The sequence below is a fragment of the Mobula hypostoma genome, chromosome 16, assembly GCF_963921235.1.
Source record: "Mobula hypostoma chromosome 16, sMobHyp1.1, whole genome shotgun sequence".
Lineage (NCBI taxonomy): Eukaryota > Metazoa > Chordata > Chondrichthyes > Myliobatiformes > Myliobatidae > Mobula > Mobula hypostoma.
Genome location: NC_086112.1, coordinates 43,702,625 through 43,728,034, shown reverse-complemented (window position 1 = coordinate 43,728,034; position 25,410 = coordinate 43,702,625). Strand labels below are relative to the sequence as shown.

Below are 25,410 nucleotides of genomic sequence, written 5' to 3'. Positions count from 1 at the left end.
AGCAAGAAGAAGTTTAAGAATGAAATTAGGAGAGTTAGAAGGGGCCATGAGAAGACCTTGGCGAGCAGGATTAAGGAAAACCCCAAGACATTCTACAAGTTTGTGAAGAGCAAGAGGATAAACATGAGAAAATAGGACCAATCAAGTGTGACAGTGGAAAAGTGTGTATGGGACCAGAGGAGATAGCAGAGATACTTAATGAATACTTTGCTTCAGTATTCACTATGGAAAAGGATCTTGGTGATTGTAAAGATGACTTACAGCGGACTGAAAAGCTTGAGCATGTAGACATTAAGAAATTGTATGTGCTGGAGTCTTTGGAAAGCATCAAGTTGGATAAGTCACTGGGACCAGATGAGATATACCCCAGGCTACTGTGGGAGGCGAGGGAGGAGATTGCTGAGCCTCTGGCAATGATCTTTGCATCATCAGTGGGGACGGGAGAGCTTCCGGAGGATTGAAGGGTTGTGGGGATGTTGTTCCCTTATTCAAGAAAGGGAGTAGAGATAGCCCAGGAAATTATAGACCAGTGAGTCTTACTTCAGTGGTTGATAAATTGATGGAAAAGATCCTGAGAGGCAGGAATTATAAACATTTGGAGAGGCATAATATGATTAAGAATAGTCAGCATGGCTTTGTCAAAGGCAGGTGGTTTAATTTTTTGAGGATGTGACTAGACATGTTAATGAAGGTAGAGCAGTAGATGTCGTGTATATGGCTTTCAGCAAGGCATTTGACAAGGTACCCCATGCAAGGCTTATTGAGAAAGAAAGTAGGCATGGGATCCAAGAAAACCTTGCCTTGCGGATCCAAAATTGACTTGCTCACAGAAGGCAAAGAGTGGTTGTAGACAGGTCACATTCTGCATGGGGGTTGGTGACCAGTGGTGTGCCACAGGGATCTGTTCTGAGACTCCTTCTCTTCGTGATTTTTATAAATGACCTGGATGAGAAAGTGGAGGGATGGGTTAGTAAATTTGCTGATGACACAAAGGTTGAGGGTGTTGCGGATAGTGTGGAGAGCTGTCAGAGGCTACAGTGGGACATCGATAGGATGCAAAACTGGGCTGAGAAGTGGCAGATGGAGTTCAACCCAGATAAGTGTGAGGTAGTTCATTTTGGTAGGCCAAATATGATGGCAGAATATAGTATTAATGGCAAGACTCTTGGCAGTGTGGAAGATCAGAGGGACCTTGGGGTCCAAGTCCATAGGACTCTCAAAGCTGCAGCGCAGGTTGATTTTGTGGCTAAGAAGGCATACACTGCATTGGCTTTCATTAACTGTAGGATTGAGTTTAAGAGCCGAGAGGTAATGTTACAGCTACTTAAGACCCTGGTCATGCCCCACTCGGAGTACTGTGCTCAGTTCTGGTCACCTTACTACAGGAAGAATATGGAAACTATAGAAAGGGTGCAGAGGAGACTTACACGGATATTGCTTGGATTGGGGACCATTCCTTAGGAGAATAGGTTGAGTAAATGGAGGATGAGAGGTGACCTGATAGAGATGTATAAGATGATGAGAGGCATTGATCGTGTGGATAGTCAGAGGCTTTTTCCCAGGGCTGAAATGGCTAGCACAAGAGGGCACAGTTTTAAGGTGCTTGGATGTAGGTACAGAGGAGATGTCAGGGGTAAGTTTTTTACGCAGAGTGCATGGAATGGGCTGCCGGCAACGGTCGTGGAGACAGATACGATAGGGTTTTTTAAGAGACTCCTGGATAGGTACATGGTGTTTAGAAAGATAGAGGGCTATGGGTCACCTTAGTGTTCGGCACAGCATTGTGGGCCAAAGGACCTGTATTTCGCTGTAGGTTTTCTGTGTTTCTATGCAGTTTCTCCTTATTACTACCACCCTCCATTCCAGATAACAGCCTGATGAATCTCTTCTGCATTTTCTCTGTTGCTACCACATCCTTCTTCCAAAGCAGCGGTCCCCAACCACCGGGCCGTAAAGCATGTGCTACCAGGCCGCAAGGAAACGATATGAGTCAGCTACACCTTTCCTCATTCCCTGTCACGCACTGTTGAACTTGAACATAGAGCTGCCAACTGACCCGTATTTGCCGGGACATCCCGTATATTGGGCTAAATTGGTTTGTCCCATACAGGACCGCCCTTGTCCCGTATTTCCCCCGCTAAGGTAGAGCATTCCTATGAAACCTTCCGTGCCGGAATGGCGTTAAGTGAAGAAGCAATTACAAATAATTTATATGGAAAAAATTTTTGAGCATTCTCAGACCCAAAAAATAATCTATCAAATCATACCAAATAACACATAAAACCAAAAATGACACTAACATATAGTAAAAGCAGGAATGATATGATAAATACACAGCCTATATAAAGCATAAATAATGTATGTACAGTATAGTCAGGAAGGTGAAGGTAAAACCGACTTGTGGAGAAAAAAAATCGGCAGGTATGCGCATGCGCACATCACATTCGCACGTCGGTGCCCGCGCAAGGCTTCATGGTCATGGTAGTCTTTCTGGGGTAAAGTTTCCTGGGATTCGACTGCTACTTTTGTCCCTTATTTTGGAGTGAGAAAGTTGGCAACCCTAACTGTAAAAGACATGTTGAGGTGAGTTTAACTCTACTTGAACACCCCTCCCCCACCCCCCGGTCAGCCGGTCCTCAGGAATATTGTCAATATTAAACCGGTCTGCAGTGCAAAAAAGGTTGGGGATCCCTGCTGTAGAGTGGCAACCAGAATTGTGTGTAATAGAACCATAGAAACTACAGCACAGAAACAGGCCTTTTGGCCCTTCTTGGCTGTGCTGAACCATTTTCTGCCTAGTCCCACTGACCTGCACATGGACCATATCCTTCCATACACCTCCCATCCATGTATCTGTCCAATTTATTCTTAAATGTTAAAAAAGAACCCGCATTTACCACCTCGTCTGGCAGCGCATTCCATACTCCCACCACTCTCTGTGTGAAGAAGCCCCCCTTAATGTTCCCTTTAAACTTTTCCCCCCTCACCCTTAACCCATGTCCTCTGGTTTTTTTCTCCCCTTGCCTCAGTGGAAAAAGCCTGTTTGCATTCACTCTATCTATACCCATCATAATTTTATATACCTCTATCAAATCTCCCCTCATTCTTCTATGCTCCAGGGAATAAAGTCCTAACTTATTCAACCTTTCTCTGTAACTGAGTTTCTCAAGTCCCGGCAACATCCTTGTAAACCTTCTCTGCACTCTTTCAACCTTATTTATATCCTTCCTGTAATTTGGTGACCAAAACTGAATACAATACTCCAGATTAAGCCTCACCAGTGCCTTATACAACCTCATCATAACATTCCAGCTCTTATACTCAATACTTTGATTAATAAAGGCCAATGTACCAAAAGCTCTCTTTACGACCCTATCTACCTGTGACGCCACTTTTAGGGAATTTTGTATCTGTATTCCCAGATCCCTCTGTTCCACTGCACTCCTCAGTGCCTTAGCATTACCCTGTATGTTCTATCTTGGTTTGTCCTTCCAACATGCAATACCTCACACTTGTCTGTATTAAACTCCATCTGCCATTTTTCAGCCTATTTTTCCAGCTGGTCCAAGTCCCTCTGCAGGCTCTGAAAACCTTCCTCACTGTCTAAGCCTCTTTTATTGAAGATTTTATATAGCTGCAAGATGATGTTCTAACTCTTATATACAATATCTTGGTTTATGAAAGTAATCTTCTCAAATTACATAGTTATTCTATGCATTTCTACCTCTACATTCATGGAGCTATGGAATTGCACCCCAAGTTCTCAATGCTATTTTCCATTTACTCTACATGTTCTTCCAGAATTTGACTTCCCAAATTGCATTACCCCACACTTGGATATGGTGATATATGATACTTGTGTGTATATGAGTATTTATAAGTTTTTTAAAATTTGTTTATCCTACCAATTTCCCAATGTTAATGGTTTGACTCCCCAAACCTTCTTAAATTCAATCATGTTTTTCTGGCTTGAAATTTGAATGAACAAGTAGTTTAAAAAAAACACAACATCAGGAAGGAAATATAATGTATTGTTCTGGGATAAAGTCAAAGTGAGCAGAATTCCTGTAATGTACTCTGAATTATGATAAATAGGTTTACATGCATATACAGATGTAGGATATCAAAGCTGTATTCGGATAAATAATTTTTCTCACTTCCTTTGTATTTCTATATGGGGGACGCAATAAAGAAAAACTTACCTAAAACAGTTCTCTTCATTGCAGAATTGCTAGCTTTCCTTCGTCAATCATTCTAATTTTTTTTTTAATTTCAGCTAATCCCACATCGATCTATGTTTATACAGTAATGTCAATGTACTGAAGCGAAAAAAGTGATTTTTATTTCTTTTCTGTTTGATGGATGTAAAAATTGCTTTTTCTTATGATGTAGGAGAACTGCATTGACTCTGTTAGCTTCTTGAGTATTCTCATCAATCTCATTCTCTTGTGGATTTCTCTGTAAGCTATTCTTTTTCTCATCCCCATCAATCCCTCTGATTCTTGTGGCATCACCTACACCACGGGCAATTCACAGTGGCAAATTAAACAGCATGCCCTTGAGATGTGGGAGGAAGCCAGAGGACCTGAACAAGGAGAACATGCAACTTCAAAGTAATTTCTTAAAAGGTTTTTGGCATTAGATTGGCTGCACTAGCGTTTTAAGAGATCTAAAACTATCAGTTGACAATATTGCTTGTTTTTTCCATTCAAGAGCAGAAAGGTGTTGCTTGCTCAGTGAGAACTTGGTGTTTAGAGAATAACGTAAAAATTAAGAACAAAAATACATCTCTTATTAGAGTAAGTATCTTAATGATTGTGTAATGCCATTGCTTTAAGTGTCAGTAAGATAACACACAAAAGCAAAGCTACACCGATTATCTCTCTAGTCTGATCCATTCAATATCAGCACTCCAACAGTGTTTGATATCCATATCAGCACTTTAACAAAAAAGTGGAGTAGTGGTGGAAGGCCAAGTGAAAAGTGAAGAAGTTCATGTTTGGCATTTCAATGAACCTCCATAGACCATTTGTTTGATTGGGAATTCAAATGGAATTATGGAGGGATAAAAAACTCATTGATACCTATAATTGGTACCTCCAACTGAAGGGAATCTTTGGACTTTTGTCTGGCCCATCACCTGAGGTAGAGATGGAGAGAACCAGTAAAGGAAGGGAAGAGTTCGAGATGGACAATGTTAAGGCAAGAGCAGGGTGGAAATTAAAAACAAGTGATGAAATTTTTGAGTTCCATACAAGACCTCGGGCGCCAGTGGACAACGATTCCTCGGGCGACATTTTCCAGATTGCAAATCTCTTAAATTCACTCTTTCTAAGCCTTCTGCTTTCTTGTGTTTCGGAGACTACTGGAGTCTATGAAGTGCAGTTCGGAGTTAATTGAGTGATCTGGCACTCTGCTGTCCTCAAAGAGGACCATGAACAAGAGCTGTCTCGTGCAGAAGATCAAAGACAGGATGCGGCACCATGATTGACTCCATTTTGAAGCACCAAGGAAGATTGAAGCATGAATGTAAATGCAGAGGAGTTCAGCGGTCGCTCTCTACAGGTTGGTGGCGCGGGGGTCAGATGCCCGCAGGTTGACGGTGCAGTGGTCAACTCTTCGTGGAAGGACTGAGTTCGAGTGGCTGCTCTTTTCGGTTCTGGCGGAAGGATGTTTTTGAAATTGAGAGATTTATGTGATTATTGGACTGTAGTTTATATTGCTCTCCTTTAGTTTTCTGTGTTTCCTTTCTTGCTGCCAAATGGCGAGTTGGGGTTCCGGGTGGGCAATGTGTTGGTTTTTGTGTGAGGGAATGGGTGGAGATTTGGGCTCTGATTTTCTTGTTGGTTTTTTGGTATGGGTGATCTGTTGTTTTTTTTATGTAGGAGAGGGGGTTGGGGGTTGGGGGTTGGGGGTTTGGTGATGTTGGTGCTGTTCTTTTTTGTGAGGGAGGCAGTGTGGGGTGTGGGCTGCCAACTTCTGGGTGGGTGATCTGTTTTTTGAGCGAGGGAGGGTTTGGGTTTGCGAGTTTTGTTTCTTTTTCTTTATCATGTGGGGGGGGGTGTTGACATCTTCAACGACTCCCGTGGTTTTTATGTACTTCATGGCTATCTGGAGAAGATGAATATCAGAGTTATATTGTGCATTCATGTTTTGCCAATAAAATTAACGCTTGAACCTTTGAATTGGAGGAAGCAGTACCAATGCTGTTGTTGGTGTACCATAAAAAGGGTTGGGAGCATTGGACCTTTTAAAACAAAAACCAACGTAGCTTGAGTCCACGTAAATGCCTGTAGATACATCTTTGATCTGTGAAGAGTGACTAGGAGGAATTGTTATTCAACATGTGGTCAAATTCAACCAGGTGAGTGACTGCATTGGTGGAGAGGATCTGGTTAGGTCTCTGTTCGTGTAAGAAGTGGTGGGCCACTCCTAATGTGCGATAGAATCTTGGAAAAAAATTTGTACAGATGTTTTTAATTCTGGAGAAGAACATTGACAACAGGCAACCAAGACTCTTGTTTTGAATATCATGATGGTGTTTTATGTTTGTTCTAATTTTTAATGTTATTGATAGAAACAAACATTTTTGTGTAAAAATAATTGTGTAATGAAATCCAGGCCAACATCCAGAAAATTAGATTCATGCGATTCATAAAATAAAACATACATCGAGGTCTATTTGCAACATGCCCCATATAAATGAATTACTCTCTAAAAGTAATGTGTATTTTCCAGGTGGAGGGCGCAGGTGCAGCATTTTGGTCTCCAAAGGAGGGAGTCAGATTCTGCTTCAATTGCTGTTCAGTGCCAGTAAGGATTTTCCACCAAATGAAGAGATTATGATACAGCTACATTCTATTCTGGCAAAGATTGGACCAAAAGGTTTGTTTTTTTAATCATTGAACCAAACTTGAAGATCAGTTGCTCAAAGAAAGTATATTTTTGACATAGTGTTTCCTTTATAAAGTATTGATTGTGATCAATAGCGCTATGTTCGTTGCAGTATACATCTGGATAATTAACTAGCTCCTTGGCCTTCGGTAAAGCCTGTAGAGCACCAGACACTGGTAAACTAGTAAAACAGAATGCCTTTCAGTTGTGGAACTAACCTAATTATTCACAGTGATTACAGTGGTACTACAGATCTCACAGTGATTACGGTGGTACCAAAATTAGTATTTACCTTTGGATCCTCTGCACAATGGTGATTCTGTAGTGGTAACACAGGGTTCACAATTAAAATCATATGATATGCCACAAAAGTGAACTGAATATATTACCTATTTTGCTTGCTGATTTTAGCTTAGGAAACCCATTCAAGCTGCAACATTGTAAATGAAATCCAGCCAAATCTGTAAAGACTCCAAGGGAAAGGAATCGACTCAAACAGTCTGCACGTAACTGTAGAAGTAATAAAAGAAGTATTCCACAATGTCATTATGTTTTCAAGTTTTCTGAAGTGCTGCATTGCTAGTTAATTGTTTTGATGTGTTCACTATTGTTATGTTGTCAAGGGGGGCAGTGACTTCTGACACAGCAAAATCTCATGTAAAAAATCTTGATGATTGTGAGACAAAAAGTATTTGAGCTCATCTGGTATTGCAACAGAATAGGTAAAGGTAAGTGGGCCTATGGGAGACTCGAACAAGTAGCCATAGGTTTAAGGTGAGAGGGCAAAGATTTATAGGGCAGCTGAGGGACAACAGTTTCCACACAATGGGGGGTGTATATATGGAATGAGCAGCCCGAGGAGATGTTATTCCCCTTTGGGAAGGTACATGGATAGGAAAGGTTTAGAGGGATATGGGCCAAATGTAGATAAATGGGATTAGCTTAGATACGCTTCATTGCCAAAATGGATGACTTGAGCTGAAGGGCCTGTTTCCATGCTGTATTCTATGGTATTTTTAACAATGCAGAGTTTTAAGGTAAGTTCATGTCTTCCAATCCTGAAGTGGGACTGATCTAGTCACTTTAAAACTCCCATGGTGCCAGGCTGATACGCAGTTGGTAAAACATGGTTTAGTCAGGAATCTCAGGTATTTTTGGGACTATGCTGATATCAAGAGTCAGTCACATTAAATTATTTGAAAGTTCATTTCACTTCAAGTATTATGTTCAGGTTCCATTTAACACACAGTGCATTATACGGTGCCTATAAAAAGTATTTAAATCCCCCTTGGAAGTTTTTGTTGTGTCTGTGCACAACTACATGTATATTACATAAAAGCAGGCACACGGGAAATGGCTTCAATGGATGTATTCACAACGCAGCGAGAGAGAGAGAGAGCAGTACACATGCATAGACAATAGTGCATGGGCAGACAACAAATCAATACGTAGTGCTGAGGTGGTGGGGGGTGTCATTGCTCTCAAAAAAATAGACCCATACATTACACTTCCCCCCGCTTTAGATTAATGCAACATAAAACTGTATATGTACAAAGCATTCCATTTCCCTTTCATAAACCCATATACCAAATAAGCATGCTTTCACAATAACAGAACCTAACTAACTTCACAGTTTTAAAGATCCAGTATAGCGCCTCTGCATCTGTGGAGTGGCATCAGGTTTGGTAGGTGTCTTGTCTAAGACAACGTTCTCAGTTTCCGGTGTCACATTGCTGTCAGTGTCACAATCACTGAGAGGTAAGTCAGGTGACTGTAATGAGTCTGTCCTGTTGGATGCAGTTGACTCAGTGTGTGTTTGGGTTGAGTATCTAGTATCTGGTTCACAGACGTCTCTATGCCTGACCTCCGACATCTACTGTGTGCATCAGCGGTCCAGTTCTTGTAGCTATCCTACCAGGTGTCCACTTGCCTTCTTGGTAATCACATGCTAGGACTTCCTGTCCAATCTCGAAGCTCCTTGCTACTTCACTTGGCAACTGGCTGAACTGTTTATTCTGCACTTCCCTCCATAGATCAGGTTTCAGGAGGTCTATGTGTGATCTCAGATTCCTGTTTGTTAACAGCATTGCAGGTGTTTGATTTGTTGTCACATGAACAGAGTTCCAATACACAAAAAAAGAAGTTGTCCACGTTGTGCTGTAGAGAAATGTCCTTCTTGTCCATTGCTTTAATGGACTTTTTGAATGTTTGGATAAACCTTTCAGCCAACCAATTGGTTGCTGGGTGGTGAGGAGCTGACTTGAAATGTCTTATGCCATTTTTCTTCATGAACAGTCGGAATTCTTCTGACATGTACTGTGGTCCATTGTCACTCATAATTTGTTTTGGTTAGCCCTTTCTGATGAAGATTGTCCTCAGAGTGGAAACAGTCTTTGCTGAGGTGGTTGACTTCATTAGTATTACCTCCAACCACTTTGAATGAGCATCCACAGCAATCAGGAAGATGGAGTCCATGAATGGCCCAACAGAGTCAATATGTACTCTTTCCCATGGTGAAAACAGCCAATCAATCCCACAGATGTAACGCTGCCTGTGGGGGTGCATGTTGATCTCCTTGGCATCCCAACCAGCTTCTGGCCAAATCTTCGATCTGTTTATCTGTTTCCCTCTCAAATGCCTTCTGATTAGCATTAAACAAGCTGTGACAGCCTCTGTTGAGTGCTACCATTTGGGCTGCAGTTGCCTGTTGATGCCATACTGATTGAGTGCCAGTCCAGTTGGATTTTTCTCAACCATTCACATCCAGAAAGTGCTGGCTCTCTGCTTTCCAATACGTAAAGTTCTAAATGCTGTGTTTGTCTTCCACACATCACATTCACCTTCAGTTTACTTTTGGAAGACAATTTTTCACCTGTGTAGGTCTTCAGCATCACCGAGGTCCTCTGTAATGGTATCTTAGAAAATGGTGTGTTGTAATCAGCCTCTGGAATTATAGGCAAAGCTGACCCTGTATGCAGCTCCATTTAAAGTCTTTACACCAGACCCATCTATTGTGATCCATATTATATTGCGATCTGCTTCGGTAATTCTATGCAGTTCCAGTTATGATTGTTCACCTTTGTCAGACTCCATGTGGTCTGATTCTGCGTTACATTCAATAACCTTATGCTTTTACTTAGTTTTGTGTTGGCGACTTTTCACTAGGTTGTGCTTTTTGTCTGTCTTGTACATTCTTTCCATGTGACCTTGACTGTGATACTTTCTGCAGACTTTTTCTTTGCACAAACGGACATTTGCATCATGGAAGGATTTGCCGCATCGATAACATGTTTGGCTTTTTGCACCATTCAGGGACATCTTGTGTATTTCACATTCTAACTTCCTTTCCTGTAGTTCTGTTGCATCCTTTGCTACAGTCTCTAACGATATTGCAATGGTCAATGCCCGTTCTAAGGTTAGGTCTCTTTTGGACAGTAGCCTCTTTTGAGTGCTTTGACTATGCATTCCACATACAAACCTGTCCCCTAATGCTTCAGAAAGTCCATTTCTAAAGTCACAGTACTCAGAAAGTTTGCGTAGTTCTGCAATGTATTCAGAAAGGCTTTTATCTTTTGACTGGTTCCTTTTGTAAAATCTAAATCTCTTAGCTATTATCAGCAAGTTTAGGACACAAGTGATTTTGTAAAATTGTAACAATTTCATTGAATGTCTCGCTTGTTGGCTTTTTGGAGGTTACTAAGTTGTGTAAGAGATTGTATGTCCTTGCACCCATTAAGCTAAGAGGTGTAGGGGCTTTCTTTTGCTCCTCCACATTGTTCGTGTTACAATATAGTTCAGCCCTCTCGATAGACGGCTCCCGGCCTTCATTTTGCACTATCAAATTCATCAATTTTCCTGACTGAAGCCATCGCCACATTATTTTCACTTTAAATTCAGCGTGTCTTTCACTGTTACTCGCGCATCCTTCGGCTTTCTCTGTGCTTTTTAACTCGCACTGTTTCGTCCCGTAACTATCTGTGCCGTTCATGATATTCACTGACATTCAGGTTCGTGCTCATCACCAATTTGTTGTGTTTGTGTACAACTGCATGTATATTAAATTAAAGCACAGACATATATGGGAGATGGCTTTAACAGCCCACGTACTTCACCAGTCACAGCTTTATGGAAGAGTGGCAAAGAGAAAACCACTGTTTGAAAAAAACTTGCAATAAATCTTGACAAGAGTTTGCCAGAAGGCGTGTGGGAGACTCTGAAGTCCACTGAAAGAAGGTTCTATGGTCTGATCAAACCAAAATTGAGCTTTTTGGCCACTAGACTAAATGCTATGTTTGGCGGAAGCCAAACACCACACATCATCAAAAGCACACCATCCCTGCCATGAAGCATGGTGGTGGTCGCATCATGCTGTAGGGATGCTTTACTGCAGCAGGCCCTGGAAGGCTTGTGAAGGTGGAGGGTAAAATGAATGCAGCAAAATACAGGGAAGTCCTGGAGGAAAACCTGATGCAGTCTGCAAGAGAACTGTGACTTGAGAGAAGATTTGTTTTACAGCAAGACAGTGATTCCAAGCATAAAGCAAAGCTGCACAGGAATGGCTTAGAAACAACAAAGTTAATGTCTTGGAGTAGCCAGATCAGAGTCCAGACCTCAATCTAATTGAGGATTTGGGGCTGTGCTGTTCACTCATGATCTCCTGTAATCTGACAGAGCTTGAGCATTTTCGTAAAGAAGAATGGGGAAAAATTGCAGTATCCAGATGTGCAAAGCTGATAGAGGACTATCCACACAGACCAAAGGTGCATCAATTAAATCCTGACTTGAAGGGGGTGAATTCTTATGCAATCAATTATTTTGTGTTTTATATTTGTAATTCATTTACATCACTTTGTTCTGTTTTCACTTTGACTGAAAAGAGACTTTTTCTGTTGATCAGTGTCAAAAAGCCAAATTAAATCCACTATGATTCAACGTTGTAAAACAATAAAACATCAAAACTTCCGGGGGGTGGGGGGGGGGTGAATACTTTTTATAGGCGCTGTATCTATAATCTCTAACATATATCACATATCATGTTTAATAAAGAAATATGTTGAAATTATCTAGAGCCAGTATGCTTTTCCCTGCGCAGCACAGAATGAACTCTATGTTTTATGATGTATTGGTAAAAACATTTAATTTAGTGTGCACTGTCATGGAAGTCTGCCTGTGTATGCATATCCATTATTTCATTTTGCATTATGTAACCATGTCAGACTTGGTACATTGCAAATCACTCAACCTTTCAAATCCATCAAGACCTCCAAATTTTCGTAGAAAACTAACATTACAGATAGATAAAAAATGTAACTGAATCTGCTTGTTCAGTTTTGATAAGTGATGTTACTCTTTGGTCTACAGTTTGATCTGGGGAAAATGTGTTTTATTTTCAAACAAAAAAAGTACATACTAAAATCATGCTGATTATTTTTGTGGGTTTTTAAACACCTTTTACTGTGGTCCATTTGAAATTTGTCCTGTTTTATATTAAGTGTAAAAAAAATCTCTTTATTGGCTAAGTGCCACATTGAAGACATTACTGAGGTTGAAAATAAAACCATCTGCAGGCACTGATTTACCCAGTCACTCACTAACTTCCATTTCTGATGCTTTTTGTCCCTAGAAAATCTTGGTTATTTTTTATGGCTTCTGTCTTTGACCCTGTGGTCAAAGTGCAGATTAAACTTTTGCTATTCAAGTGGCTTGGCCATGAATCACATCCATTTTGTGTATGCAATTAAACCTCTTTTAAAATTGTTGAGGATTTTGGCTCATTTTAAGGGACAAAGATAACTTGGCTATTTTATTGTGATCTACAGATTTTCCCATTATCCATATTTCGCTGCTCTCTCCGCCAAATATCAGGAGTTTGTTGGTTTCTGTGTCACTAGCCTGAAGTTTTCGTCTTGCTCCCCTAGTCATATTATCTGTACTGCTGCCCATTCATCTTCTCTTGCTAATTGAAGTTGTAAATTAATCCCTATGTTAAAGGAACTAGCCTCTTGTAAAAAGACCCGTGGTCTTAAAAAAATTTCAATTTATTAATCACGCTGCCTTAAGATCTGTGCCCATCTCTAGCATAAACTCTCTTTCCACTTAGGTCTGGATCTCTCACATTATTGGTAAAAGCAAGCCAGTCACGAATGATAATGGCTGTTTTACATTGGTGCTTGTTTTCTCTGTCAGGAAAACAATGAGCTACAACTTCTAATGACTATCAGAAGAAAGCTGTTGCTGTATTCTGTGTCTTTGTCACTAACAGCATTCATGTCTGAGATTCTTTTCCATCTTGGTGTCATTTACTCTTGGAGTTGAGCTCTTTTTCTCCAGAGTCTGACTATATCATTTTCAACTTTTCTTCTGCTTCAGCAGATTGGATGTAGAAACAGTATCTGTTATTAATTCCGTTTTTTCTAAGCTTTGCATCTTCCATCTTCTGGCAATTAACTTCAAACCTTGATTGACTGTATCCTGGCATATACCATGTCCACCACTCCGATTTAGCTGTTTATTCCTTAATATTTATGGTTAACCCCCACCCCACCCCCACCAGGCCACAATATTCCCAAATTTTAGACCTCTTCTAATACAATAATTCCCCCAGCATCTCCCATGCATCCCCACTCCCCAGCTCCACTTACCAAGCTCTGCACTCTTAATCCTTGTCTTTTATCTGCGTTCTGTGTTTTTGCACCATACAAGCTCATTCATTTTCCACACGGTATTGTCACGTTGATTTATTTGAAGACATACAGAAATTAGATCAAGAATTTTCATCATATGATTGAATAGGTTATTAAAGGTTTCCTTTAAGTACTGTGTGAAAGTTCTGTCAATGAAGTTCATTGATATTTAATTTTAAAGTTTAAAAATAATTGTAATCCCTTTCTCCATTGTGTTTTAGATAAAGGATTGGGTGATAGTGTGATAACATAAATGGATCCAAACAAAAGATTACAAATTCCATTTTGAATTTTCATGTTATTTCTCTGGATTATGGATAAATTGTTCCATTTTTTAATATATTACTTCACTATGATGATCTCAGACACCCTTCCATTCTAATTCTCATTGATAACATGACAACTGTATTTTAGAAGATTTACTAAATGACAAGATGCCAAAATTAATTTCTGTTGGTATAAAGTAATCTAAACTCATAATGTACTTGTAAATTATTTAATTAGCCTAGTATATTCTTCAGTATATGGCAGACAAAATACTGTATTTTAGTTTTAGATCAGGGCATGATTTGTTTATAAATAGAGCTATATAATGAGCAAATCTGTACTCATTTAGTCCAACTATTTAGCTGATTTTTGTCATGTTGTCTCATGGGTTATTCAATCAAACATATTTTCCATGTAACCTTTTCTTTAATAAGATGCTTTATTTTCTCTTTATGTGCAATAAATGCCTTTTATACACAAAGATGTTTAAATCTAAGTTTATTACCTGTTTTATAGAACTCGTGAAATTTTGTTTGAAGGTTTCTTTTACAATTCAAGCATGCCCATCCAAAGAATTTGCAAAGGAGCATGAATCTATAAATAATACATTATTGAGGTCAGCACATCTTTTGTGCTGATTAATATTTTAGTGAAATACATTTGTCATACAAAATGGAACATTGATTTTGCAATTTTGGATAATGGTGATTCTGCATCTTAATGTACGTTTGACTTGTTTATGGTTATTTTTTACACATGGTGTCAGTGGGAGGACTTTTCTCCGAAAATCAATATTATAAACCACAGGCATGCAAATGTCAACTCTTTCAAGATTAAGGGAAATTAGCAAATAGTTTATCTTAATTACATTATGATATTAATGGCTAGTTAAAATGCCCAATAGTTGTGGCACATAGATAAATTACATGAGATTAGATTAGATTCAACTTTATTGTCATTGTGCCGAGTACAGATACAAAGCCAATGAAATGCAGTTAGCATCTAACCAGAAATGCAAAGAATAGTGTTATTTACAAAATAATTGCGAATAAAAAGTGCTACAGCACACAAATATAAAAGTACTGAGACAGTACAATATTGGTGCAATGCTGATTAATGCTTGAATGTGAGGTTCAGCAGGGTCACAGCCTTAGAGAAGAAGCTCTTCCTGTGCCTGCTGGTGTGGGAGTGGAGGCTCCTGTAGCGCCTACCAGATGGGAGGAGAGTAAAAAGTCGATGGTTAGGGTGAGATGCATCCTTGATAATGCTTTTCGCCCTGCCCAGGCAGCTTTTATGGTAGATGTTCTCAATGGTGGGTAATTGGGTGCCAATAATCCGCTGGGCAGTTTTCACCACATGCTGAAGTGCTTTGTGATCCGATACGGGACAATTGCCATACCACACTGAGATGCAGTTGGTGAGTATGCTCTCAATGGTACAATGGTAAAAGTCCGTCAGTATCCTGGGACAGAGGTGAGCTTTCTTGATACTCCGCAGGAAATAAAGTACTGCCCAAGGCTTGATCTAATGATTTACACTTGGCCTTAGTGTCCTTGTTTGTGAGGAAACATCAGTCAGTATTGTCATGTATGTTCATGAACTTTAAATGTGGGCAGTGTAGACTTAGATGCGATGATCCTATATTCCGTTATCATATGCTTGCAAATTGACTGCTAAATGTGGAACAATCCTGCAGAAAAATCAATTCTTATTGAAAAACAAATACGTTAGGCAGGAAAAGCCCATATGATGTTACATCCTTACTACAACCCAGCATGGTGTGTACTCTACATAAAATCGCTTGTTGTCATTCTTGTCCACGTAATAAAGTTACACATACACCTGTGATTGTCAAAAAAGCATCAGACTGATTTTCCCCTTTTAAGCATTATCAAAATGTGCTGGAAGCTAAAGTGACCATACAAATTCAATTAGGGGTTTAAATAGGCAACTATTTCCCTATACTACTACAGTCCTGTGCAAAAGCATTAGGCACATATATATAGCCACAGTGCCGAAGATATTAGCACAGCACGGTATTGTCAACATGGAGTGGAGGGCGAGTTTGTAAATCTGGTGGGAGCAAAGGATGTTCGGAATGGCAAGGGTAGAGCACCACAGGAGGGTTGTGGGGCAGGAGTGCCAGTGGTGTGGAGTAGCATGGGTGCAGATAAAGGCTGCCCTGAGACACCAAACAAGGTCACTTGATTCCAAATAATTGGTTAATAGATCATTACACTCTCTGGTGCTTCCCACACCCTCCCCCCTCCCTTCCTCTTTTCCCAAGCATGATTCCCCTGTCTCTGCTCCCTTCCCACACTCAGTCCACAATAAAGACCCATATTAGAATCAGGTTTATCATTACTCACCTATGTCATAAGATTTGTTTTTGTTTTTACAGCAGCAGTACAGTGCAATATGTAAAGTTACTGTGGTATTGTGCAAAAGTCTTCGGCACTGTAGCTATTTATATGTACCTAAGACTTTTGCACAGTACTGTATATGCCTTGTAAAATGATTATTAAATGTTAAAATGCAGCTGGCTTTCATCAGATATTGTCCAAAATGAAACTGTTTTTATTGCTGCTAACAATTTGCTTTTGAAACACACAAAAACAAAAGTGCTGGGAGCAGGAATAGGCCTTGATCCTCCCACCATTCATTAGGATCAGTTACTTTGGTGGCAGTTCTTCAGGATTGTCAACTTTGATAATAACAGAAGATCTGACAAAAGTCTTGGACCTGAAACATTAACAGTGTTCCTCTTTCTACAGGTGCTGTCTAACCTGATTGTTTCCAGTTTATTCTTGTTATATTTCCAGCACCTGTTGTTTTTTGCAAAAATGTTAATCTAACTAAGACTGGAATAAATTAAATGGTGAAATCTAACTATTTAAAATTCCAAAAATTCACAACCCTAAGAGAAATTTTTCCTCACGTCAGCCCTTAATGTGTGATCCTTCAGTATGAAAGTATGCAAGCAATTTTTCGATCACTCATGAAAGGGACATGGTCCTTTCCTACTTATCAAGTTCCCTCACAGCTTTCTGTACGTTCACCACTCAATTCAAGTGTTGAGCCAACTTGCTCAACCAATTATTATCCGAGGGATCAACCCGATAACTCTCTCTGGCTGTGCACAGTACACGAGGAACAGAGTCACCAGCATCAGATAAAGAATTCTGTATTTCTGTATTCAAACCCCTTTGTACTCCATTTGCCTTCTTGATTGTTAACTTTCTCTGTGTAGTAGAATTCTTTCGTATCTTTCCAATTAAACAATATTCTGCTTTCTTCCAAGGTGAATAATTTCACGTTTTCCAAAATTATATTCTAATTGCTATTCTTATCCTCCATTCACTTAACGTAACTAATTTTTCTGTATTCTCTTCAAGACTCTTTGGATTGTTCTCTCAACTTGCTTTTCCACTTTCCTTTGTATCATGTAAATGATATTGCACTTTTCAGTACCTTTATTCAGCCATTGGTGTAGTTTGCAAATCGTTAAGCCTTCAGCACTAATTTCTCTGGCAATCCATTTGCCAACCTGATTCTTTTCTCAGCCAATCCTTTCTCCATGCTAGTTTATTTCTTTGAATACAATGAACTTTTACTTTCTGTGGTAACCTTTTGTGTGGCACTATATCAAGGGCATCCTGGAATTACAGATATCCTCACCTACTGAAGTTTTTTTAAATCCGCCTGCTGAATATAATCTCAAATCTTCCTTAACAATGAAATTCAGCATTTCCCTAATGTCAAATGCCAGCTTCACTGACCTGTCACTTCTTGTTTTATCTCCCTCCTTTCTTAAATAGGCGATTAGATTTTCAGTTTCTTAATCTGTTTAACCATCAGAGAGAGAAAATGGCCTAATTGTAATACCCCATCTGAATAACAGCGCTCCTGAGAGTGCAGCTCTCTCAAATTCTGCACTGTAGTAGAACTGCAGTATTTTTGTGCTAAAATATCTGGAATGGAATCTTATGATAAGCTGAAGTTGCATTATTCCAGACCAGATAAGGATGGTAGACTTCCTTCTAAAGATGTTGCTCAGCCATTTTGAATTTTATTATTCTACAGTTTCATGCACACACCTTATTGACAGCAGTGTTATAGTATTTTTATATATAGCACCTTTAAATATAAATACATTTATAATTTTAGTGGCATTTGGCTGACAGCAGGATAAATCAATCTCTTTGAAGTATGACTGAGGAGAAAAAGGATTATTTGCACTACAAAAACATGAAAAGAAACATAATATTAGGAATAAAAACATCGAGATGTACCTTATTTTTTTCCATTAACTTTATACCCTATTGTGGTACTAAAAAGAATGTATGTTTTGTGTGTCCAGTAAAAGCAACTTGGAGGTGGTCACAGAAAATGAAGTACAACCCTGAGATTCGTTGTCTTGTGGACATACTCAATAATACCATAAAATAATTAATCATTACAAACAGCACCAACTTGGATACTCAACCAGTGTGCAAAAGACAACAAACTGTGCAAAGACAAAAAGAAAGAAAGAATAATAATAAATAAATAACCAATAAATGTTGAGAACATGAGATGAAGAGACCTTGAAAGTGAGCCAATGGGTTGTGGGAACTTTTCATAGATGGGGCAAATGAAGTTGAGTGAAGTTATCCCCTTTGGTTCAAGAGCCTGATGACTTAGGGGTAATAACTGTGCCTGAACCTGGTGGTGTGAGTCCTGAGGCTCCTGTACCTACTTCCTGATGGCAACAGCACAAAGAGAGCATGTCCTGGGTTGTGGGGGTCCCTGATGTTAGATGCTGCTTTCTGCAACGGCATTTCATGAAGATGTCTCAGTGGTGGGGAGGGCATTACCTGCATACATGAGAATTAAAATGAACAACATCATACTTTAACTTTGAATGTTAATTTGAAATTATTCTTAAATATATTTTAATACATTTGAATGACAAGTGCATTAGAAAGTAGTGAAAAGTCAGTCAGAAATCTGTTGAAAAGATCTGGAAAAATCTCAGCTGAATGTACTGAAGTTCACATTACATAATTTTTAAAAATTTTCTTTACTAGACAAAAAGTTTGGAGTCAAAGCCAGGATTAATGGAGCCTTGGGCATTACCCTGAATTTAGTGAAACAAAACCTGCAGAACTTCAAGATAATTTTACCTTGTTTGCATCTGTTGCGAGTGTATTCTAATAATGGTAAGTATTGAGTGTGGCACTTGTTGAATTCATTTCACTGAAGGGTTCTTGGACTGACTTTGGTAACATTCATGTGTGCAAGTTTTCATCCCGATATTAACTAACTTTTAACTATTAAAAAAATACACATTAAGTAAAATAATAATAAGGCAATTACGTTTGTACATTAATAACTTAATTTTGAAAATAGCTGCATTTTTTGGAGGGGGGGGCTATTAGAATATTTTTCCTTTCGATTTATGTTTGGAATTGACTCAGGTAGAAACATTTATGTAAGCTCACCTACTTTCAATGTAAACTATTTGAAAAGTAGATTAAGGAAAATCTAATTTGTTCCAAAATCATCATTCAAAATATGATTTTCCTGTTGTTTGCATTCAAAATATACTGTACGCCTTGTTATGCTTGCTTTTGAAATATTTCTGGAATTTGCTTAAGTCTTGTAACCAGTGTATGATTTTGTACATTTCATTTTGCCACTTGTGTTTTTAGCTGTCAATGCTGTTTTCTTGGGCAAAAATGGTGTTGTGGAACTTATGTTCAAGATTATTGGTCCTTTCTGTAAGAAGAACACAAGCCTTGTAAAGTAGGTACTTATAAATAATGTATAGTTAAGGCATAAGTACATTGAAAATATAAGTAAGATTTATGCATAAGTGCACTGAAATTAGAAATAACTTTTCAAGTGCTGCACTGTTTTGCAGCATTTATATTCCTTGTGATAGGTTTTGAAAGTCATTTCAAGCTTCCATGTAGATCACCTGAGACCTATTGTATGAGTACCAATTTTTGATTTCAGAACTTAAGATGAATCATAGTGTTGTGTTTTCAAAAGTTCATGGAACTATATACTGTGCATTAGCAGGAGGGTTTGGATTTCACATTAGAGATGATTAAGTGTTGGTGTGCATATGTGTAAAACAATATTAAAGGTTAATTGGATGATAGCCTAGTCTCTAGGGCTGGAGAACCAAGGATGGAAATTGTGCTCCAGCATGCAGAAATACGTTGTGACAATATCTAAGTTCTGCATTTACTTATGAGCATTGTACATCAGCAAATAATTGTAGAACAACCTCAAAAGAATATGTTACATTGGTTAAATTTGTCTTTGACAGATGCAGAAAGTTGGGTGATGTAACTAGGATGATTGAATGAGTTAATAATGCAGATTATTGCAAAAGTCTAAGGCATTCTGGATTTTTAATATAAATTTTGTTTTAGATGTTTATATTTTGTCTTCTGCATCTGCGTGGCAATGGAAATGAGCAAATTTTGGTTTTCCAAATATTCATTTTCCAAAATATTAAATGTTACAGAATTTTTTTTGAAATTCGTTAAAGAAGCTTGATTACTTTGTAGGTATATAGCCCAGTGCATGATTAAACAAAGATAACAAACATGAACATATTGAGTTGAATAACTAAACTGGTTAACTGAAACAGAACTGGGTGCAGAAGGAATAAAAATTGAAAGAAGGACAACCAAACTAAAAGGTGAGACTGTGGCAGATGTGACACCTTAACCTTCAAATCATCAAACCTTACATCATGGCACATGTGAGCATAGCAACAAGACACAAGGTGGTTATCCTGCATCAGCAAGGTCTCTCCCAAGCAGAAATTTTGAGTTTCAAGATGTGCTGTCCAAGCTCTTCTGAAGAACCACAAAGAAACGGACAAGGTTGAGGACCAGAAATCGAGTGGATGGCCACGGAAACTATGTGCAGCAAACGAGATACATCAAACTGACATCCCTTCTAAATCAGAAGAGGTCCAGCACTGCTATCAGCTCTGAACTGGCGGAAACCACTGGAACTCAAGTACACCCCTGTACAGTCCGGAGAAGTCTTGTCAGAAATGGTTTTCATGGAAGAGTTGCTACCAAAAAAATATCTCTCTGAAGTGGAAATAAAACCAACAGTGTCACCTAGGCACAAAAACTCAAGGAATGGGGTGCTGAACAGTGGCAGCAAGTACTCTGGACTGACGAGTCAAATTTTAAAATTTTAGGCTCAAGCAGAAGGCAGTTTGTAGAAGCGCTGAAGATCACTACAAGGATGAGTGCCTGTAGCCAACAGTGAAGCACAGCGGAGGTTCTTTACAGGTTTGGGGCTGCATTTCAGCAAATGGAGTTGTTAATCTAGTCACATCAATGGGATCCTGAATTCTGAGAAGTACAAGCTGATTCTCATCCTCATGCAATACCATCACGAAGGCGCCTGTTCAGTTCCAACTCCATTCTGCAGCGGAGCAATGACCCCAAACATACGGCCAAGGTCATAAAGAACTATCTTCAGCAACAGATGGTATGGGCTCCCTTGTGCCCTGATCTCAACATCATTGAGGCTGTCTGGGATTACCTGGAGAGACAGAAGCAAGCAAGACAGCCAAGGTCTGCAGAAGAGCTGTGGTAAGCTCTCCAAGATGTTTGGAGCAGCCTACCAGCCGATTTTCTTATAAAACTGCATGACAGTGTACCTAAGAGAATTGATGCTGTCTTAAAGGCAAAGGATCGTCACATCAAATGTTGATTTGATATAGTTTTTTTACTGTTTACTGCTCTTTATAGTAAATTTTTTAATGTTTAGAAAATTATCATTTCATTGTTTTTGAAAGCATCTTTGCTTTACAGAATTTTTTTTACACGTGCTTAAGACTTTTGCACAGTACTGTATTTTTAAAATTTTAGTCTTCCAAAACTGAAGCAGAGATTTATATTCAGAATTTTGTCTGTAATTGCAGAAAATCTTCTATCCAAGTAATCATCAACTGTGTAGTTGGAACTTCAAAGTACTGTTCCAGATTTCTGCATGTGACGGAAGGAGATAGATTATGTTAAAATATTTCAAATAGGTATGAAGAAGTGCACATTAATTTTATGAAAGTACCACCATTTATTTATTTTGCAAGAGCTTTTTATATATATATATATATATATATATATATATATATATATATATAAAGCAACAGGTCTACAGCAGATACTACCTCGTTGGCTTTTCATATAACCCTGGACAGTAAAGATGCACATATCAGGATGCTTTTTATCGATTATTGCTCAGCATTTAACACCATCATTCTTTCAAAACTAATCAGTGAACTCCAGGACCTGGGCCTTAATAACCCCATGTGCAATTGGATCCTGGATTTCCTCACTTGTAGACTCCAGTAAGTCTGAATTAGCAAAAAAAAAATCTCCACAATCTCCATCAGCACAGGGTTGTGTACTTAGCCCCCTGCTCTATTAACTTTACACCCATGATTGTGAGGCTATGTGCAGCTCCGACACCATATACAAGTTTGCTGATGACACCACTGTTGTGGGTTGTATCAAAGGTGGTGATGAATCAACATACAGGAGGGAGATTGAAAATTTGGCTGAGTGGTATGATTACAACTTCTCACTCAATGTCAGTAAGACCAAGGAACTGATAGTAGACTTCAGGGGAGGTAAACCAGAGGTCCTTGGTCCTTGAGGATCAGAGTTGGAAAGGGTCAGTACCTTCAAATTTCCTGGTATCACTATCTCAGAAGACCTGTCCTGGATCTATCATATAAATATAATTGTGAAGAAAGCATGACAGCACCTCCACTTCCTCAGGAGTCTGTGGAGATTTGGCATATCATCAAAAACCTTGGCAAACTTCTATAGGTGTGTGGGGGAAAGTGTGTTGACTGGCTGCGTTATGGCTTGATACGAGAACACCAATGTATTTGAGCAGAAAATCCTACAAAAGATAGAGGATTCAGCCCAGTACATCACAGATAAAACCCTCCCAACCATTGAGTATGTCTATATGAAACATTGCTGTAGGAAAGCAGCATCCATTATCAAAGATCCTCACCACCCAGGCCATGTTCTTTTCTCTCTGCTGCCCTCAAATAGAAGGTACAAGTGCCTCAGGACTCGCACCACCAGGTTCAAGAACTGTTACTATCCCCCTAACCATCAGGCTCTTGGACAAAAGGGTATAACTACGCTCATTTAAGGACTCTCTTATCTTGTTATTTCATGCTCGTAATTTATTGCTATTTATTTATACTTGTATTTGCACAGTTTGTTATCCATAGACCCTGGTTACAATTGCTGTTCTATAGGTTTGCTAAGTATGCCCGCAGGAAAAGGATCCCAGGATTGTATGTGGTGACACATATGCATGTACTCTTATAAAAAAATTTATTTTGACTTGACTTATAAATTGGCAGGTTAGATATTCGACTCTGATTTGAAACACATTGTTTTGTAATATTTTCGATGAATATTCAAAATTATGTGAATTGTAACAACTGAATATCGTATGTAATCTCATGTTATTCTGGCAATGGTTGCATGTGACCTCCGAATTAAAGTTGATTTGTTTTGCCAATCTGTTGAACATCAGATGTTTATTACTCATGGCCTCATTTGCTGCAGTGTTGACTAGTCACCTGCAATGTTCAGTGGGCTCTTAATTTTACCTAATGTTAACACCTCCATGGTGGGGCTGCATTTTTGATGAAGTAGAAACCTGATAAACCATTTAAGTGATAGGGTCAGAGATTGAATTATTAATTTATGGAGTTGCAGAGCTGGATTTTTTTGTGCCATCTGGGCTGTATCAGCTGATTACTGGCTAACAGACATTAATCATGGCTGATCTGTCTGGAGGAGTGTAAACAGAGGAAGATGAGTAAGGGCAACAAAGACAAAGAGGAAAACAAAAACATGCTGGAACCATGAGATACAAAGCACAGTGGTTGCTGGAAAACTAAACCAATAGCGACTACTGGAAATACTCAGCAATTATGTGTATCTGTGGCAAGGGAAAAGTGGATAATATTGCAGCTGGATGACCTTACCTCACAAATGGTCAGCTCTGGCACAATGGGAATGGCTGATCATTGAATTCAGGATGAGTCTTGAGATGGAAGATGAATTGTTATTGCTTGAACTTGCACTGGGGTTGATTGAAACAGAGAAATCAAAATAGAAATGGGAAGAATAATTCAAGTGATAGATGGTTGGAAGCTTGGGATTACCCTTGACTAGGCAGAGGTGTTTTCACAAAACAGTCATCCATTCCGTGTTTGGTTTCCCAAATGTTGAGGAGAAATGCCAAAAGTAAAACACAAATTTGGAAGAAATACAAGTGTTGCACTGCTTCACATACGACTTGGACTTGGATGGATAGAAATGGAAGGTGAGAAAGGGCTGGTATGCACCTCTTGCAGAAGCATGGTAAAGAACTGTGAGAAAGGCACTGATTGGTGCAGAGGGAAGAATGAATCAGAAATGTTCTCTTTCGAATGCTGAAAAAGTTAGGAAAGGGGAAGATGTATCTTGTAGTGGAATCCTATTGAAGGTGTCAGAAGTACAGAGGTGTTGATCTGTTGAATGTGGAGACTTGTTGAATCTGTTGAATTGGAAGATGAGGATAAAAGAAAGCTTATCCTTGCTCTGACTGGGAGAAATCCAGGAATTACCATAGCCGTTTTAAACTGCATTTACTTTTACTTTCACCCGAGATTCTGACTATAACAAAGTTTCAGGCTTACTTCCACATCAACTTCCACACCTTTAGTCTCCGCATTAGAAACATGATTTAGGTAGAATATTTACAATTGTAAAATATCTTAAAGAAGGAGATGCAAATAGAGAGGTTTAGGCAGAACAGGCCAGTAATGAAGTGCAATCAGTATAAATGTGTAAAATTGTTAGTGACACAGTTATGCTTATAAGACAATACTGTTTCCACACTGGATTTCAGGAGTTAAGCCCAGAGCTTTGGACCTGCAAATGGTGGATTGATTTTAAGATCTGGTAAGATTAAAAAGACCGAATTGAAGATGTGCAGGTTACTCAGAATATTTTATGGCTGGAAGAAGTTACAAAGATTGTATTGTTTGGATGGAGTGGTATGGTGTGCAGCCTGTATTTTGAATTGAAAACAGGTATGTGAATTTTAACCATGAGTTCCCTGGCAGGGGAGTTGATTGCAGATTAGTGAATACAGAACATTTGGGTGAATGTATTTGGTCTGAACTTTTGGTTATTTAGGATCTGAGTGGCCTAGCTGAAGAATATTGGAATTGTCAGGTGGAAAGTGAAGAAAGATGTCAATGCGTAGATTCGGATGAAGTATGTGGAGATTAATGTGGGTGAAACACTGGGGCAACAAAGTACTGGGTAGTTCTTTCACCAGGTTTCCCCTCCTTTGCTCTGGAGTATCTTTGCTATATTGGCTGTATGAAAGTTCAAGAAGAAATTAGCAAAAGCCAACAAATGACATTTTGCTAAGACACCTATATTCTGAGTAAGCATTTTTTGTTTTAGGCTATTAGTGTAGTTTTAGCTACAGCACAATAACCATCGAAGCATTAGTG

At 39.0% G+C, this 25,410-nt stretch overlaps 1 protein-coding gene across 7 annotated transcripts in view; it reads left to right on the top strand.

The window, feature by feature from the left end:
* The window catches only part of agtpbp1 (ATP/GTP binding carboxypeptidase 1), a 265,211-nt gene that overhangs the window by 121,127 nt on the left and 118,674 nt on the right, over window positions 1–25,410 (top strand). For all 7 annotated transcript variants that reach the window (XM_063068825.1, XM_063068822.1, XM_063068824.1 and 4 more), the window contains 3 exons: window positions 6,739–6,885; window positions 18,914–19,045; window positions 19,538–19,631. In XM_063068825.1, the coding sequence (XP_062924895.1) occupies window positions 6,739–6,885; window positions 18,914–19,045; window positions 19,538–19,631 (373 nt within the window). The remainder of the gene's footprint in view (window positions 1–6,738; window positions 6,886–18,913; window positions 19,046–19,537; window positions 19,632–25,410) is intronic.